This window comes from Sinocyclocheilus grahami, unplaced genomic scaffold, assembly GCF_001515645.1.
Source record: "Sinocyclocheilus grahami isolate Dianchi unplaced genomic scaffold, SAMN03320097.WGS_v1.1 scaffold110.1, whole genome shotgun sequence".
Lineage (NCBI taxonomy): Eukaryota > Metazoa > Chordata > Actinopteri > Cypriniformes > Cyprinidae > Sinocyclocheilus > Sinocyclocheilus grahami.
In genome coordinates this window covers 1,070,753-1,091,213 of record NW_015505289.1, presented here as the reverse complement: position 1 = coordinate 1,091,213, position 20,461 = coordinate 1,070,753, and the positions used below count along the sequence as shown (strand labels likewise).

Genomic DNA, 20,461 nt, shown 5'->3' with positions numbered 1-20,461 from the left:
TTTATTGTGAAGTTGTTGCAATAAGGCCTACCTCTATATTTTGTTACAGTAAAGGCTCTTACTGGCAATCAAATATAAAAAAAATCTTGTATCATCACTGGTACACGTTATTAAATTCATCAGTTCCTGTAGGTCTCAATAGAGATCATCTGTATTGCAGTCATGCAACTTCTACTGTAACTAGGGATGCACGATATAGTGCTGACCATGGGCCCATTTTGCTATACAATATTTCCCACTTGCATATTTTTACACTTTTATTTTACATGAAGCCACTTTTTAATAAATATTTTTAATGAACAATTTAATCAAATTAATTGTCATATTTGTTTCACAAATGATGCTCAGTGTGTTTCCATTTAAACCCTCCGGCGCCTCCTCACGTGGTACTCAAAAATTACAATTTTACATTTTTATTAAATTAATGTACTATGTTCGATAATGTTTTTTATTTAATCTTATATTTTAAGGGTATTTATGGTACTAAATTATATTCATGGAATATTTGATCCATTTATTACCTATTAATCACTTATAAAAAGCATCAACCTAAATTGAAATTTCCAACTTAAACGGTCAAAAATCGTATATAAATTTGGAGCACAAAAAAGTGGAACCAAAAAAAAAAAAAAATGAAAAATGAAGAAAAAACCAAAATTAATTGGTTTTTTTTTTTTTGGTAAAAATGAACCGAACGGCACCAGCATGAAGCCACTTTTTAATAAATATTTTTAATGAACAATTTAATCAAATTAATTGTCATATTTGTTTCACAAATGATGCTCAGTGTGTTTCCATTTAAACCCTCCGGCGCCTCCTCACGTGGTACTCAAAAATTACAATTTTAAATTTTTATTAAATTAATGTACTATGTTCGATAATGTTTTTTATTTAATCTTATATTTTAAGGGTATTTATGGTACTAAATTATATTCATGGAATATTTGATCCATTTATTACCTATTAATCACTTATAAAAAGCATCAACCTAAATTGAAATTTCCAACTTAAACGGTCAAAAATCGTATATAAATTTGGAGCACAAAAAAGTGGAACCAAAAAAAAAAAAAATGAAGAATGAAGTAAAAACCAAAATTAGATTGATTTTTTTTTTTTGGTCAAAAATGACCGAACGGCACCAGATGGTTAAAAAAAAAAAAGGTAACTGACTTTTTTTCTTGTAATTCTGAGACGTCTGAATTGCGAGCTGTTAACACTGGCTTTTTTTCCCCCATTCAGAATTATATGTTTGCAATTCAGAGTTTATCCCACAATTCTGAAAAAATTGAGATTTAAAAAAAAAAGTGTCAATTTTGTGATATAAACAATTTCGCGATACAAACTAGCCTAAATATAGAAAGTCCCATGTTGGAAATGAAAAAATCAGAATTGAGAGATAGAAGTCTGAGAAAAAGTATGAATTGTGAGTTTGAGATCTAGCATTGCAATTATCTATTTTTTTCAAGCCTTTGTTGAAAACATGCTTCCTTATTTAGTAACCATAAAAATAACTGGTCAAAATGTCTATATCAGTGCATCCCTAATTGCAATTATTCCTAAGACTGTATTCGCTCTTTTCCATTGGGATGGCAATAATCACTTTTCATTACCTGGCAAACTGTTATGCAAGTAGATGAGCGGGTATATATATATATATATACATATATCTGAAAAGCATGAATGAGTTTGACATATTTACAGGCTTCACACACGCGGTCCAGTCACATGATGCAGCGCTGGTTTGGTCAAATCTTATATTTTAAGGGTATTTATGGTACTAAATTATATTCATGGAATATTTGATCCATTTATTACCTATTAATCACTTATAAAAAGCATCAACCTAAATTGAAATTTCCAACTTAAACGGTCAAAAATCGTATATAAATTTGGAGCACAAAAAAGTGGAACCAAAAAAAAAAAAAATGAAGAATGAAGTAAAAACCAAAATTAGATTGATTTTTTTTTTTTGGTCAAAAATGACCGAACGGCACCAGATGGTTAAAAAAAAAAAAGGTAACTGACTTTTTTTCTTGTAATTCTGAGACGTCTGAATTGCGAGCTGTTAACACTGGCTTTTTTTCCCCCATTCAGAATTATATGTTTGCAATTCAGAGTTTATCCCACAATTCTGAAAAAATTGAGATTTAAAAAAAAAGTGTAAATTTTGTGATATAAACAATTTCGCGATACAAACTAGCCTAAATATAGAAAGTCCCATGTTGGAAATGAAAAAATCAGAATTGAGAGATAGAAGTCTGAGAAAAAGTATGAATTGTGAGTTTGAGATCTAGCATTGCAATTATCTATTTTTTTCAAGCCTTTGTTGAAAACATGCTTCCTTATTTAGTAACCATAAAAATAACTGGTCAAAATGTCTATATCAGTGCATCCCTAATTGCAATTATTCCTAAGACTGTATTCGCTCTTTTCCATTGGGATGGCAATAATCACTTTTCATTACCTGGCAAACTGTTATGCAAGTAGATGAGCGGGTATATATATATACATATATCTGAAAAGCATGAATGAGTTTGACATATTTACAGGCTTCACACACGCGGTCCAGTCAGATGATGCAGCGCTGGTTTGGTCATGCATTAGCTCACTGTACATCCTCTCATGGCCTTAAACTCATCATTCAGTTTAGTAAGAACTCAAATCTATACAATTTAAAATGTGCTTTTGTCAGATGAACAACCGACACATCACGTACAAGTTACACATGTAGATACATTGATGGGCTGATGGGATTGTTCTGCTGGTGCTGGGTCTACAGGGCCCGCGGGCGTTTGGGGTTGATCTGCTTACTGGCCTGTTCCTCTTCCTGAAGAGCCGAGCGGAAAGACTTCACTTTATCTGAGACCAAAGGAAACACAATTTACTGTGTGTCTCGCTTGACAAAGCATTTGATTTGACATGAAGGAGAACAACTTTATAGGAGACACAGGAATGATGGGTTTGTCATACTGTTGTGCAGCCGGAGTCAATTGCTGACAAAACGTACAAAGTGAAAGTGCCATGACGTGTGCAGCGTATATTTCAGCCCAAAATCAGAAGTATTTATTTTGTTTAAAGAAATTGAAGTTTATTTTAAGTCCACTCATATTTTTACACATTTGTTTATTTGAATGTAAATAATTGATTCTAAATAAATAATTTTAATGACTTTCATTGCATATATTTGTAAATAAAACTATGTATTTATATTATTACTAAATATTATAAAACTTAATACTTTTTATATATAATTTAATAGTAATTTCTGGAATATAAATATTCTATTTTTTATTTTTTTTAACAAACATTACCGTTTTTTTAAACTATTAATAAACATTACAATTCTATGAAAAAATATAAAGTCCATTTTAAAACCATTATTTTTGGATGACATTGATTCAAACATTAAAATATACCATTTTAAATGTCAGCATCATTTTCAATAATTTATTATAAATGATACATTTTAGAATTTTATAAATAAGGAACCTGAATATTAATACACTGTTCATGAATGTTTTGTATTAATATGACGTAATTAATTTTTACACTTTAATTTCTAGAATAAAAATATATTTTTTACAAACATTAGTTTGTAAAACAATTGATAAACATTTTTTTCACAGAATCGTAATGTTTGTAATATACAAAAAAAATTTACAACGTAAATCTATAATAAAACCATCACTTTTGTATTATGACATTACTTTATACATTTTTTTTTATTAAAATGGATGACAATTTTAAACGTCGTCAGTGTCATTTTCATGTATTATAATAAAGAACAACACTTCATTCATTTGAAAATGTATATACAGTAATATTTCTGGGGAGAAAGTTATTAATTTTCCTAAAAAAATAAAATGTACTTTTGTGTAGTTTGTCTTCTCTAATTAATATGGACCACATTTAAAACTGACATCTTGTAGGCTACTCCAATGATTTGATTCTAATTCCAGGTTCTTGGAGGACGACTGTAACACACTGACCTCTGAGCTCTGTTAGCACATCAATCTTCTGATCCAGGATTTGCTCAAGCTGAGTGGCGTATGACTCCACATCATAATCGACTTCCTCGGTCATCTCCAGAAGAACCTTCTCATCCTCCAGCCAGCGTATGGACTCCTACAACACCAAACACACAGCATGACACTAAAGCATAAACAAAATCAAGCTATACAGTACAGTTCAAAAGTTTGGCCTCAGAGTGTGTGTGTGTGTTCTTTTAAAATAAAGTAATATTTTTGTTACGAAACATAACTGCTTATATACAGTTACAAAAATTACTTATGGATAGACAGATGTGCACAAACAATACATTATATTAATTATATTTTTGTGACTATAAATGCATAAGGGTACAATATAATTGATTATACAAAATGTATGAATATTATGGGTGTAACGGTTCAGTTCGGTATGTGCGATGTTCAGGGAAAAAAGGACTATGGTCAAATAAAAATAAAGAAAATAATACAAACTAAATGCAACAGCACAAATAAATATGAGCAAATAAAATAAGTGTTTTTCAAATATTTAACAGTAATTTTCAGGCACAGAAATTCAAAAGTAAATAAATGTCAAATGAATAAGTGTATATTTCACTGAATAGCTTTTGTAACTTCAAGGATTTATACAATCAAGAGAAGTGAGTGATTTCCTCTTTTGTTGTTTAACATTAAAAACACAGACAGCAGGAACAGACAAAAATCACAGATCCATTACACTGATATTGATACACATGCGTCGTCTTTCTCGACTGTTTATTTAAGACATGACCAACGGTGTTTGAAAAGATACTCAAAGACCTCGAGTACCGCGATATGTATCGTGGGTAGTGTATCGCAGACTTTCCGGTTCGGTTTGAATATTGTTACACTCCTAATATGTACCTAATACTCTATACTTAATTGCATGTATTTTTTTGTAATTTAGCAGACGCTTTTATCCAAAGCGAGGACAATAAAAGCAGTCAAAACTAACAAAAGAGCAACAATTTATAAAAGTATTTGCTTTTGACTGTTCAAATGCGGAGTTTTGCGCATCGTGTGTGTGTGTGTGTGTGTGTGTGTGTGTGTGTGTGCGAGAAAGAGAGAGAGAGACAGAGAGAGGGGGGGGATAACATCACAGTGGAGTCAGCTGTCTTAACCGTGGCTTGTGTACTGCAAACACATACCAGCTTCATCACTGTGTCTGTCACGCGACTCTGTTCCACTTTCGGGCTTGAACTGATGGTAAAACTAATGACATTATTTACTGTCTTTACATTTATTTTGAAAGATGAAGCTCGCGATTATGGTAAGGGGCATCCATTTCTGACAATGGCCAATCAGAGCAGACTGTGCTTGTCGGAAGGAGGGACTTTGTAGAAAACGAAGCGTTTGAGAGAGGCGGGGCATAGAGGACCTACAATAATGTACAGTATTTGAAAAATAATGTGTTTTTTGAACATTAAAGCATGTCAACATATTCTGTTACACCAAATAATGATCTTTAAAAAAGCATCATATGACCCCTTTAATTTGATCAAAAGTGACAGTAAAGACATTCATGTTACAAAAGATTTCCATTTCAAATAAATGCTGCTCTTTTGAACTTTATATTCATCAAAGAATCCTGAAATATTAAAATATTTAGCAGCACAACTGTTTTCAACATTGCTAATAAACAGAAATGTATCTCGAGCAGTAAATCAGCATATTAGACTGATTTCTGAAGATCATGTGACACTGAAGACTGGAGGAATTACGCTGAAAATTCAGCTGCGCATCACAGAAATAAATTACATTTTAACAATCAAATAGAAAAGTTATTTTAAATTATATTTCATAATATTACTATTTTCTACTGTTTTTGATCAAATAAATGCAGTTTTGATGAGCATGAGACTCCTTTCAGAAGCATTAATAAATCTTACCAACCCCAAACTTTTCAGCAGTATTGTATATTCAGATATATTTTCTCAGAAAACAAGTTTAATATCTTATGTAGTTTTACTTAAGCAAGTTGACCTTATTTGAAAGATATTTTAAGGGAGTTTAATGACACATATGCCTGATGTAATGTTCTCCTCTCTGTGGATAAGAGCACACACCTGAAACACGGCGCGGTGGTCCTCCAGAACCTGCTCCTCCATCTCCACCAGCTGAGACACCACCTCATGGAAGTTGAAGAGCTGCGGGGACACTTCCTCTTCCTGTGCACAACATCAACACAGTGTCAGGTTTTCATACCAACCCAAACAAGCTGAGGTTTAAGGGTAGAGCTCTTACGTTTTGTTCACAGAGCAGCTTGAGATCGTCTCTCTGAGGAGAGCTGCCCACTCCCCACTGCGCCTCCAGCACGTCCAGCTGACTGACCGAGTGTCCGGCGGAGCGCCCCTCCATCACCGCAATGGGGTCAATGCTCAGCTCCTTCACCCTACGGTCACAGACAGCGTCTCAATTCATCACGGCCAACATGTAACGGCATTTATGATGCAATAAATCAACAGAAATGGTAAATGTTACATAAACATGTTCATGCAGCATGATAATGACGGACTCTATATGCTCTGTAAGGCACAAGCAAACACAAACCAACATGTTAGTGCAGCTGCAACACAAAATCATTAATGAAAACGCAACAGAAACATTTCTGAAATGTGGGAAAAATTGACATATGAACTGTGATGGAAAAGAATCATTGGAAACACAGGACTGGTATGGAGGCTCTGTCTGAAGTGAGACAGGCTTGAAACTGGAAAAGGGCGAGACCTGCTGGGTGAGGTAGCAAAGTCATCGTACTCATAGGTAGGAGAGAGTTCGGAGCGCCCGCCTCCCCCCTGAGAGAAGGGAATGTCGGAGGGACTGATCCCAAACTCCTTCACTCTGAAGACGGGACGACAGACGGCCAGTGAGACAGAGAGACGGGAATTACAAACCCCTCCAACACATTATTTAAAAAATATGTGCATAAGACACATTATAAAAATATCAAGAGTCTAGAATTAATATGGTTTAAATTCGAATAATATTAATGTATTCATTTGCACAAAAATTATATTTCTTCATAGAATGTGTGTATACATCCATATATATTTTTTTAATTGTTGTGCAAAAAATGCATATAATCAATTTAAATTATAAAGAGTATAAATACATAAAGGTACATACAGGATTATACAGAATTTTACTAATTAATAATAATATTGTACATAATTTCATGTAAATGTATGAATATGTACATAAATATAGTGTGGATAATAGAATTTATTTTATATATTTAAAATTATTCTGTAAATACAAATATTCTATTTTTACATACATATTACAATTCTTAAAACTCATGAATTTTATTTTTAATTTTCCCTTAATTACAGCCAGCAGATTTATCTGGATGTGACCGTCTGGTTACTTGCATTAGAAACCTTGAAATAAACCGGTTAAACAACATGCAGCTCATATCTAGATACAGTTATGCTCCAAACAACATTCAGCATGTCTTTCTGTAACCGCAGCTGCAGTGTGCTGGGCTCACATCCGTACCTGTTGGCGTATCTCAGAGTGTTTAATGTGTTTTCACATGATGCCATTCCAGGAGAGATTGTAGCGATCTAGTCACAGAAGATCAAACACATTTAAATCATTAACACACACACACAAATTACACTAGGTGTTGAAAATGCATATATGAATATAATCAGTGTTCTTACCATACATGTTCTAGAGTTTTCTCCGATGAAGGAATCTCTTAAGACCTGCGTGAGTTTACTGGCTCGAAACGGAGTGTGTGGTTTGTTTCGACCCAAAGCCCTGATGCACTCCTGTCACACACAAACAATAAATCAACCCAGATACTAACACGATAATACATTTTCTCAATTCACAGGTGTGGACCATCAAAACGTGGGCAAATCAAACAGCTGCAGGCCGTGTGTGACGATTTGAAGCGCAAACCTTCAGCGCCAGGAGGCTTTTGTTGATCTCGGCGCCCTCGAGCCGCGTCTGTCGGTCAGCGCTGGACGTGTCCGCCCCTCGCTCGTTCCCCGCCAGGTCAATGAGAGAGAATTTACCGTGCATTTTGCCCCTCCTGCGGAGGATAATCTGAAACACGGCGTGACTGCGGGACGAGTGAGCGTTAGCCGAGGTCTGTCCAGACGTCCTGAGGAAAAGCACACACAAAAAGCATGATTAATACCAACTGCTTTTAACAGTGTCACTGTCGGAAAGTATTTTAGATTATTACAATAACTTCAGAATATTATAAATTATTAATATAACAATTAAAATAAAGAATTTGAACATGTATATAAATATATCTTAAAACTGAATTGTATGTTTCAATTCTTGGGATTGGTGGCACCTGCAGCTGTTGCCCATCTCGATGAGTTTGAGCACGTCCTCTGTGCATTTGACGTCTCGCTCCTGCAGTCCGACCACCTGAACCTGCTGCTTCCCGTCTTCAAGAACTCGCAGCTTCGCCTTCCTGTTCAGAAGGTCAAACACCTGCAACGGCCCACTGAATTTGACTTCATGCACAGATTAACTCATTAATTATTCATGTGAACTAGGAAACTCGCCTCCCGCTGTAGATTTCAAAAAACGCACACCTGAAAATCTCACTAATTGAAATAAGTTAATAAGTTCAAGTACTAAAAAATCACTGAATAAAATCAATTAAATATAAACAAATAAATTAAAGCTAAATAGAAATATAAAAACTAAAAAGACAAATGCACTTTAAAATTAAAATGAGTGAAAATAAAAAGTAATTCGAAATATTAATATAAAATAAACTAATATAAAAACGCTAAGTATTAATGTGAATTAGAGAACTTGCCGGTCCACTGTAGATTTCAAAGAGCATGATAACTAACAACTGAAATAATATAAGTTTAAGAACTAAAATTACTGAAATTAAATTTAACCAAATAAACAAACTGAATAAAAACTGGAATCAAAATAAAGTTAAATAGAAAAAATTAAATATATAACTAATGCAAATGTCAAAAACTAAGAATTACTAAACTAAATTAAAAATATATCAAAATAAAAGCATATTCAAAATATTAATTCTATAATAGTATAGAAATAATACTACAATTTTTATAATAATAATAAATATTTTATAATATTTATTACATTCATTAATCATGTGGACCACAGAACTTGCCTTCCCGCTGTAGATTTCAAAGAACGTCGCGTACACCTGAAGATCCAACTTCTTGTAGTTTGGTTTTTTTAACATGAGAAAAACATCCCGTGCTGAAAGAAAAGCACAGTCAAATTGATGAAAATGATCGCTCAACATCTGAGCAGAAAAACAGCAGGTCAGACACACACCAGCGAGAGCGTAGATCCCTTTAGAGCAATCCTGGTTCTTCCCAGAAAAATCTCCTCCCATGGTCTGGAATGAAGGGAAAATCGATTATGACAAATAAAGGATCCTCTGGGAAGATGTGTTCCTGTAATGTGATGTGATGTGATCAGCTTACATGAGTTTTCCCGCTGCCCGTCTGACCGTAAGCAAAGCAAGTGGCCATTCCCCTCTCAAATATGGTCTCCACCAGCGGCCGAGCAGTGAACCTGAAACACATCACACCCGGAGACTTCACTTTATATGACAACAGGATTTAAAAGAAAAAAAAAAGGACGAAAGTCTTTTTACTTATATATCTCTGATCTTATTATTCATAAATGTACACTATTCTAGTTTTTTTTTTCAATTCCTCAAAATGAAATTACTTTGTCTCTAAAATAAATGTTCTTGTCTGCTAATGTTACCAAGGCTGAGAAAACAATATCAAATTAGAACACAGTCTTATTTTCAGAAATAATTGCATTTGATATTTTTATAAAAATATTTTTTTATTGTTAATTTGTTTAGTGCAAGACTGAACAAATAATATATTTTTATAGATTTAAAAAAAATATTTTTATGTTTTTATAAAACATATTTGTTACTTTGTACAGTACAAGACTGAACTAAATATATTTGATTTATTTAAAAAAAATATATATATACTTATATTTCTATACAAATATATTTATATTTTCTTGTCTGCTAATGTTACCAAGGCTGTGTAGGCAGAGAAAACAATATCAAATTAGAACACAGTCTTATTTTCAGAAATAATTGCATTTTATGTTTTTATAAAAAATATATATTTGTTACTTTGTACAGTGCAAGACTGAACAAATTATATTTTATTTTTTAAATATTAATATATTTATAAAAATATATTTAGATTTGTTACTCAACTTTGTTGAGTCTGGATAAATAACAGTTTTTATATATTTTATTATTTTTTATAAAATTATATTTTATATTTGTGACTTTGTACAGTGTGAAACTGAAAAAATATTTTTATATATGAATTAATATTTTTTTATAAATATATTATACACTTTTATATTTGTTACTTCACAAAGTGTGAGACCCAACAAATTATACTTATATTTTTTATATATGAATATATTTATAAAAATATATATATATTTTTATATTTCTTACTTTTTACAGCGTGAGCCTGCACAGGTTAATTTTTGCTCTCTCTTGTCTTTCCTTTTTTACTATTTCTCTGTAAAAAACAAACATCTGACCGGTACACCATTTCGTTTGTGGAGGTGTCGTCGAAAGCGTAATCGAAGCGGAACGTCTGGTTCTCCAGGTATCTGGTTAAATCCACTTTCTGCTTGGGCTCGTGGACCATGACCACGTCTTTACTGGGGATGGTGATGACGTCCAGATCCTTCATGGTCAGCTCTGAGAGTCAACACACATGATGAGCTGCATCACAAACAACACCAACACACTGACGACACAGAATCAAAAACTGTCATCCTTACCTTTCTTGTTGAGTGGCCGCGTCCGCACACACACGCATATCCTGTGGTCCTCAATCTGAGAGCATATACATATTATTAAGACCAACATCCAACACAGCTAATGCATCACATGGAGATGAAATAACTGTGGAGCACGTGACGGTAATGATGCAGTTCTTCACCAGATCTGCAGTGGTCAGCGGTCTGTAGTCCAAACTCGCTCTGAAGTCTCGGATCATGCACATGATTTCATAATTAGGGGTTGTGGCATCGAGCTCCTGTGTAATCAAAAACTCACAGTTAATACCGCAAGAGCTTATAACATAATAACATCACCTTCTTGAGATGTTAAGTCCTCATGTTAACAGTCAGGACATTTCTTTTACTAATTTGGATTAGAAATGCAAACTCGTTTAATTACTAAGATGATAACTTAGTTAAGTTAAACAAGTAACATAGTAAGATCATGTGACCAATGTTTGGAACATTTAGGATGTGTTCAGAATGCAAGTTTATAACAAAATGAACACTGCGGAGTGTATACCATATACTGCCTGATATTTCTATAATGAAACAACTATAATAAATAAAACATTAATTCATTTATTAATTCTAAATAAAATAATTTATTCTAACCTTAACATTAATTCATTTTGCAGACACCAGTGTTAACTTATGTCATTATAGTTTTTATTAATATTTTCAACTACTTAATTTTGTAATTTCTGTTTTAATGAAATTTTTTTTTTTTTAATTATTTACATTTTAGTATTTTTTGTGTGTTTTTTAAAATGTCTATATGGTCTTTATTAATTTTTTATTTCAGTTTTAGGTATTTTAGTATACCAAGTTAAACTAAATGAAATGTTGAGTAATTTCTATTCATTATTCACTAGATGAAATTTTTTTTTTTTTTTTTAAATTTTTATTTCAAGTAACAAAACTGTTTTCGTGGTTTTGTTTAACTATAATAACCCTGGCAGATGCTTTAACTGAAAGCACCTTAGAAATGAGGAGCATAACATGCAATTTGTCACCAAGCCAACAATATTCATAGTATATAATAAATAAATAAATAAACAGATATAATTTTAATATGCAATAAGCAACAAATAAACTTTACAATTGCAATGCACATTACGCAATAAAACACAATACATTATATATATATTTTTTATATATAAATGTATAATTATAATATGCATAAAGCAACACTAAAAGTTTCAAATAGTAGTATGCTACATTGTTGTGAGTACACTAGTATTCCAGTGTTTTCTGTCACCTGCGCTCTTTTCTCTCTCAGCTCCTGCTGCTGCAATCGTCTCTTCTCCCGCTTCTCTTGAAGTTTCTCCACTTCCTTCACGCAGTTGGACTTCCTGCGAGCTGCAGACACACACAGAAAACTCTGACACTGGAAACAGACTCAATATTTAACAAGCACCTACATTTAGCATTAATAACACTGATCAGCTACACCCGATTCCCTCACTGTAACAGGCATTTTGTGTTACATAATTCTAAAGTCAGTGTGAATTAGTTTGTGTCTGAGTGATTCCCTCAACAATGGCAACACGAGGGCTCATCTCTGGAAAACAACACTAAATGCTGCTTTTGTACTGGTGTGACGCGCTGAGAGCTCTGCAGTCTCTCCTCTTCAGACGTCACACACCCTCAACATCATTACAACACACATACACGCTGTGTGTCAATCATAATTACACTACTGTTCAAAGGTTTGGGGTCGGTAAGATGTTTTATGTTTTTGAAAGAAATATCTTCTGCTCACTAAGGCTGCATTTATTCGATTAAAAATGCTGTAAAATGGTAATATTTTGAAATATTATTACAATTTAAAATAACTGTTTTCTATTTAAAAATATTTAAAAATGTAATTTATTCCTGTGATTCAGTGCTAAATTTTCAGCATCATTCCTCCAGTCTTCAGTGTCACATGATCCTTCAGAAATCATTCTAATATGCTGATTTGCTGCTCAAGAAACATTTCTGATTATTATCAATGTTGACAATGTAACATGTTTGTGGAAAATTACTTTTGTTTTCCGTATTCTTTGATGACAGATAGTTCAAAATAACATTTATTTGAAATAGGAATCTTTTGAAGCATTATAAATGTCTTTTTTATCACTTTTGATCAATTTAATGTGTCTCTGCTGAATAAAGGTATTCATTTCTTTTAATTTCTTACTGACCCCAAACTTTTGAACAGTATTGTGTGTATTGTATAACAGCTTGTGAGGTGTTGTGGTACCGTTCTGCAGCTGCTGTAGGGTCTGGTGTTGGATGGGTGGAGGCGGGACGGGCGCTGGTGGAGGCGGTTCGGTCTGTTGGCTCGGCCGCGCTCGAGTCGTACCTACAGTGACTGAATAATGGAGATCACATTACTGACCACAAAATTCTGCAATAACACAAATGGAAATATAGGAATAATGTTGCGATCAATACTTGTAATAAATGAAAACTCTTCTGTGACATCAACTTCATGAGGTACATCCTGGGATGAAGGAGTATTGAAGGAGGTGTGCGCTTGTAAATGCTTTTCCTTCATTCAATTATTACTCTATCAAGAACTTGAACCCATTAAGAAGAAAAACATTTGTAGGCAAATTTTATCTATGAAACAATGTTTTCATTTACTGAAAAAGCTGAAATAAAATTAAATATAAATATTTATTGAATTTATAGAAGATTTTAATAATAGAAATATTAGATAAAATATAAAATTCTTGACTTGGCATCTAACTGAAATAAAATAAATGTAAGTTGAAGTACTAAAATAACTAAAACTGAAATAAAAATAAATTCAAGCCAAACAGAAATATTAAAAACTTGTAAAAAAAAAAAAAAAATCAAAACTGAAAATACAAAAATAAAAGCGAATTAAAAATATTAATAAATATTATAATAGTATATAAATAAAGTACTAAAGTAACGCTGATTTCAAGCCTTTACATCAAAATTAGGACTGGGCGATATGGCCAAAAACATTTTCACAATAAAATGTTTCATATCAGTCGATAACGATAATTATCACGATAAATGTCATATATTTCTTTCTTTCAAGTTTAAGGCAGATTTCTTTGCTTGAGTAAACACTGTAGAAACCAGACAGTTAATTGTAGTTTTAAACTTTTATTTTTTTTGTCAAAATATGACGAACACTTGCCAAACTGGTGAACATTTGACAAATTAGTTACAATACTGAAAACGCTTATAAAAAAATATTTTTTCTACATCAAAATATGCATGAGTAAAACCCTTTTTCAGTCTTTTCTCTTAAATAAATGATGAATCCAAGAAAATAAACAGACTTTATATAATCCAATATAGCAAAAATATGCATCGACACAATAAAAACAATTCACAGTCAATTTATGCCACATTACCACCTACTAGTTGCAACATTTATACAGTAATTTATCACGGTAGTTTTATAATCCACGAAATGGAAAAAAGTAAAAACTGCTATTACTACAAATTATAAATTAGTAATACAACTGGCTACATTTATATAATATACTATATAATATAATAGAAAAACAGTTATATATACACACTACTATTCAAAAGTTTCGGATCAGAACGATTTTTTATGTTTTTAAAGGAGTTTCTTATGCTCATCAAGGCTGCATTTATTTGATCAAAAATACAGGAAAAAATTTAATATTGGGAAATATTATTAAGATGTAAAATAAAAATTTTCTATTTTAATATACATTAAAATCTAATTTATTCCTGTGATTAAAGCTGAATTTTCAGCATCATTATTCCAGTCTTCAGTGTCACATGATGCTTCAGAAATCATTCTAATATTCCGATTTATTATCAGTGCTGGAAACTGTTGTGCTGCTTAATATTTATATTTCGAATAAATGCGGGTTCTTTAAAACTTTTTATTCATTAAAGAATCTGGAAAAAAGTATCGCAGTTTCCAAAAAATATTTGGCAGCACAACTGTTGCCAACATTGATAATTCTAATAATAAATCAGCATATTAGAATGATTTCTGAAGGATCATGTGACACTTTATACTGGAGTAATGGCTGATGGAAATTCTGCTTTGCATCACAGAAATAAATTATATTTTAAAGGATATTAAAATAGAAACCATTATTTAATATTGTAATAACATTTTGCAAGATTACTGTTTTTTTCTGTATTTTTGATCAAATAAATGCAGCCTTGATGAGCAGAATCTTCTTTAAAAAACATTATCGTTCAAACTATTTTTAGTGTGTGTGTATATGTATATATATATATATATATATATATATATATATGTACACACACAGACGAGGGCTTATGGGTAATCTCCCAATGCAGGATGCCACAAAGCAAGTTATTTTAGTGTTTTACGACTAAAAATTACCCAGCCTGAATTGATTTCACTGTAAAAACTGAAAACAGTATTTTATGACTCCTGTCTAGAAATCCATCTGAGAAGTTATAAAAGCCATATTGAGTGCGCTACAATCATCTGTCTGTCTGGTGCTGTGCTCGTTCCTCCTCTTGATTACGTCTATTAAGGTGTAGCGAAACGGACACAGACCTTGTTTTGGGGGATCTTGTTGATTTTGATGGCACTGGACACAGGAGGTGGAGGGGTTTCAGGACTTTGTGGGATTTCCTCTTCAGGTGCAACATCTGGATTTAGTGCAAATACGCTCTCTAGATCGATCTGTTCATGGAGAATGAGAGCACGAGCATCAGGCTGCCAGTTTCAAAAGCACTTCTACTCGCGGCACACGAGCGCACAGGATTTTCCACAGTTGTAAAAGCTGCTAAAAATAATCCTCCCACAGGACACAAAACGAGATCTCAGTATCTCAGCTGTTTTTCCTGGACAGCAATGAGATGAAATAGAGACTCCTATGAAGATCAGAAAGTGCGCTCAGATTTGCCTCAGAGATCTCAATATGAACACAAATATTTCTCAAACTCTTTCAGGACCAAATGATCTGAGCTGCCATCCACATTCATTTTACCCCTCTATTTCTCATGAGGACTGGTTAGAGAAACATCTGCGATTAAGTTGATAGTTAGCTATGAAAGAGCAACATATGAGCAATAAAACCTTTGTCTATGTTTATATTCCATGCACAGCATTTAATAACTAAAGACCACTGATAACCCTGGAAGCTATTTAAGGCAGAGGTACAAAAGCCGCTTTAGAATAAATCTCCCTTGATTCTGACACATCACTGTTGTATCTGTGTGTCTCTGTTAGAGATGTGCAACTACAAAAACAAATATCCATGAATGAAACATACAAGCTTTTGTCTTCAGTGCATTATGCCAATATGACGGACATACTGAATATGACTATCAGACATTCACCTCTTTCCCTTTTGTGTCTCCGTTTTCAATCCACTCCACCGTCACGCACTCATTGTCTTCATTTAGTGATGTCACCATGGCCTGGTGGATTCTTCCTGAAATACACAATAAAACAATGGTTTACTGCAAAAACTCTGCAGCTCTATTATAGCACTACAAACACTTAATAAAGCCTAAAAATAAAGGAGCTACATCAATGAATTAAGTATCAAAGGAAACCACAATGAAATATTCCAGCCAATCATAATGAGGTACTCTTAAAGGGGTCATATGATGCCATTTCAATTTTTCCTTTCTCTTTGGGTGTTACAAGCTCTTGGTGCATAAAGAAGATCTGTAAAGTTGCAAAGACTAAAGTCTCAAATCCAAAGAGATATTCTTTATAAAAGTTCAGAGTCAACCACGCCTACCTAAAACCCCTCGTTCTAACACGCCACCACCCCGGTATAATTTTGAAAAATACCGTGATATAAATTTTTGGTCATACCACCCAGCACTAAGTCCAACTAACAACCAAATTGTAGGGCCTATATTTGCTTTCCATACAACTCTACCATAGACTGATCCACTATACCATTTAGGCCATTGGTTAATGCATCGATTCACGTATGAACAGTTCACCCAAAAATAAAAATGTCAAATTTCAAATGAAATTTTGCTCACCCTCAGGTCATCCAAGATGCAGATGACTTTGTTTGTTCATCAGAACAGATTTGGAGAAATTTAGCATTCCATCACTTGCTCACCAATGGGTGAATCAGTAGAAAATATGGTTAACACCTGGTCATGCATGAAAAAAAAAATACCGTCATGTACCGTGAAACCGGTATAATTTTGAAAAATACCGTGATATAAATTTTTGGTCATACCGCCCAGCACTAAGTCCAACTAACAACCAAATTGTAGGGCCTATATTTGCTTTCCATACAACTCTACCATAGACTGATCAACTATACCATTTAGGCCATTGGTTAATGCATCGATTCACGTATGAACAGTTCACCCAAAAATAAAAATGTCAAATTTCAAATGAAATTTTGCTCACCCTCAGGTCATCCAAGATGCAGATGACTTTGTTTGTTCATCAGAACAGATTTGGAGAAATTTAGCATTCCATCACTTGCTCACCAATGGGTGCTCTGCAGTGAATGGGTGCCGTCAGAATGAGAGTCCAAACAGCTGATAAAAACATCACAATAATCCACACCACTCCAGTCCATCAGTTAATGTCTTGTGAAGTGAAAAGCTGCATGCGTGTAAGAAACAAATATATCTTTAAGGCGTTGTAACTTTAAACCATAATTTCTCTCCAAAATACGAGTTCATTCACGTATGAACAGTTCACCCAAAAATAAAAATGTCAAATTTCAAATGAAATTTTGCTCACCCTCAGGTCATCCAAGATGCAGATGACTTTGTTTGTTCATCAGAACAGATTTGGAGAAATTTAGCAAAATAATCCACACCACTCCAGTCCATCAGTTAATGTCTTGTGAAGTGAAAAGCTGCATGTGTGTAAGAAACAAATACATCTTTAAGGCATTGTAACTTTAAACCATAATTTCTCTCCAAAATACGAGTTCATAATCCATAATAACGCTTCCTCCAGTGATAAAGTCCATCTCCTGTTGTCCTCTCACATCAAAATCCACCCACTATTTGTTCAGAGCGGTTTTGGCTTGTAAACGGTGCTTGATCTGTGCATATTTCTCTCCTGATTCAGATGAGAGGATTTTTTCACTGGAGAAAGCAATATTATGGATAGAGGACTCATATTTTAGCTGGAAGCAACAGTTTTAAGTTAAAAGCATCTTAATGGATTTATTTCTTACACACATGCAGCTTTTCACTTCACAAGACATTAACTGATGAACTGGAGTGGTGTGGATTATTGTGATGTTTTCATCAGCTGTTTGGACTGTCATTCTGACGGCACCCATTCACTGCAGAGCATCCCATTGGTGAGCAAGTAAAGAAAAACTCATCTACATCTCGGGTGGCCTGAGGGTGAGTGAATTTTCTTTTTCTTTTTTTTATGAACTATTCCTTTAAATGTGTGCTCAGCGCTCACCTTCCACTTATAGACCCCATGCTTGCACCACTACACCTGCATTGCATTAATAATTGGTTATTATGTATAATATTTGTATTCTATTTATTTATAATTAACACGTTTGGATTATTAGCCTACTTACTATTGCTTTACAGTTTCAAGTTAATTCTTTGTCTCATCTGTAATTTACATGGCAGAAATGAAATTCGGCTTACCTTTATACTTGTAAATTGCTGAAAGGACAATAAACTAAACTAAAACACGTAAAGTTAAATACAGCAGTACAAACGAGTTTTGCAGGCGATGTCTGGGCGTCTTCCTCAGGGATGATGCTAACAGACTGCGAATTTATTAATGTACTATGGCTTGGCTTGGCTTATGAATATTAACTACGTTTCCCCAGTACGCTTCTCTGATTGGCTGAAAGCCTCACATTCAGCCAGTAGGCGTTCTGTTGACGTATTAGCTCATGACTATCAATTGGATTCCGCGCCTAGACGCTCCAACACGGTTACCAGGCAACGTCAGGAGGACCTCATTAATATTTATGAGTCCAACCTCCGCCATAGTAGCTTCGTAAATTCGCTAACAGGCTAGCATGAGCATGCATCCCAAAACCAGGCAATACAAAGGCGTGCCAAGGACGGAAAGGCGTTGAATGGTTATGCACAGGCATTGAATGTTTTGTGCACCGGATGTCTTGCGTTAAACGGGGTTACCGGGTTAAACAAAGATGATGCCCCGACAAACTGCATCTCAACCTGATAAACGAGCTGCTGCTGGGTGTGACTCACCATCACTGCGCTTGATCTCCACATAAATGCCGATCTGGATCTTCCCGAAGAGAGCTGCCATGCCTCATGTGTGTGCCAGGATCTGTGTGGATGTTTTTGAGCGGGTTTCGCGGGAGAGGTTGATTAGCGGCAGGGGCGCAGCACAAACCGGGAGGAGGTCAGGAGGGAGAGGATAAGCGCGCATGCGCAGAACGCTCACACACCCTTCACAGACTGTCACATCAGCCTCTTTTGTCTAGTTGCAGTGGACACAATCTGTCCAATCTGGGGGTTTTTTGGGGTTTTTTCTTCAGCAAGATTGCTTTTAACAGACATTATTTTCAATAAAAAGAATCAAATAAAAATGTATGATTTCTTCTATCTAATATATAATCTATTATCTTGCCATGAAATCTGTTGAATTGCTTCCATTTAAAAAATAAAATAAATGTCGAATATCTCATTCTTAAGGATGTAACAAATCATATTCACTCATTCAGAAATACACATGATGGCAGCAAAGGGCTGGTTTGCATGAAATGCACTAAAAGTAAAAAAAAAAACTATTTGTGATCTAAAACAGTTTGAGGAAACCTCATTGTTCAGTGATTTATTGTTTTACATCACTTTTAAAACTACTTTTGTGTGAACAATAATCTATAAAATAAACATTTATGGATTCAGTGACTAAAAATATACACTACTGTTCAAATGTTTTGGGTCGGCAAGAATTTTTAAAGCAGAAATTAAAAATGCTATTCAGATTGGACAGCCTGTCTGAAAACCTGCGCTGACCAACTGGCCCCCATCTTCTCACAGATCTTCAACAGATCACTGGAGCTGTGCAAAGTCCCTGCCTGCTTCAAACGCTCCACCATCATCCCCATCCCAAAGAAACCTAAGATAACAGGACTTAATGACTACAGACCTGTGGCCCTAACGTCTGTGGTCATGAAGACATTTGAGAGGTTGGTGTTGGCTTATCTGAAGGACATTACTGGACCCTTACTAGACCCCCTGCAGTTTGCTTACCGAGCAAACAGGTCCGTGGATGATGCAGTCAATATGGGACTGCACTTCATCCTGCAACATCTGGACAAAACAGGGACTTATGTGAGGATCCTGTTTGTGGACTTTAGCTCTGCTTTCAACACCATCATCCCAACACTCCTCCAGACCAAACTAACCCAGCTCTCTGTCCCTAGCTCTATCTGTCAATGGATCACCAGCTTTCTGACAGATAGGCAACAGCTAGTGAGAATTGGTAAATTCACATCCAACAACCGCACCACCAGCACTGGCACCCCTCAGGGTTGCGTCCTCTCCCCACTGCTCTTCTCCCTCTACACCAATGACTGCACCTCTAAAGACCCCTCTGTCAAGCTCCTGAAGTATGCAGATGACACTACAGTCATCGGTCTCATCAAGGATGGAGACGAGTCTGCTTACAGACAGGAGGTTAAAGAGCTGGC

At 34.3% G+C, this 20,461-nt stretch overlaps 1 protein-coding gene across 1 annotated transcript; it reads right to left on the bottom strand.

The window, feature by feature from the left end:
• Nucleotides 1-2,000: 2,000 nt before the first annotated feature.
• LOC107589001 (kinesin-like protein KIF2A) lies at nt 2,001-19,282 on the bottom strand. The gene is made up of 21 exons (XM_016277296.1): nt 19,011-19,282; nt 16,164-16,258; nt 15,376-15,504; nt 13,272-13,320; nt 13,078-13,188; nt 12,091-12,191; nt 10,991-11,086; nt 10,830-10,884; nt 10,584-10,746; nt 9,476-9,566; nt 9,324-9,387; nt 9,154-9,245; nt 8,344-8,486; nt 7,938-8,142; nt 7,694-7,804; nt 7,527-7,594; nt 6,756-6,869; nt 6,273-6,420; nt 6,095-6,196; nt 3,990-4,125; nt 2,001-2,859 (listed from the first exon to the last, which is right to left on the bottom strand). The coding sequence occupies exons 1-21, from the start codon at nt 19,069-19,071 to the stop codon at nt 2,774-2,776; spliced, it is 2,220 nt and encodes a 739-aa protein (XP_016132782.1). The 5' UTR covers nt 19,072-19,282; the 3' UTR covers nt 2,001-2,773.
• Nucleotides 19,283-20,461: the final 1,179 nt, after the last annotated feature.

Excerpts from the sequence above, each read along its gene's own strand:
- LOC107589001 (XM_016277296.1), bottom strand. The coding sequence starts at position 19,071 with ATGGCAGCTCTCTTCGGGAAGATCCAGATCGGCATTTATGTGGAGATC. Across the intron at positions 10,885-10,990 it reads CGCTGACCACTGCAGATCTG|ATTGAGGACCACAGGATATG; the intron begins GTGAAGAACTGC and ends ATATGCTCTCAG. Across the intron at positions 8,143-8,343 it reads GAGATGGGCAACAGCTGCAG|GACGTCTGGACAGACCTCGG; the intron begins GTGCCACCAATC and ends GCTTTTCCTCAG.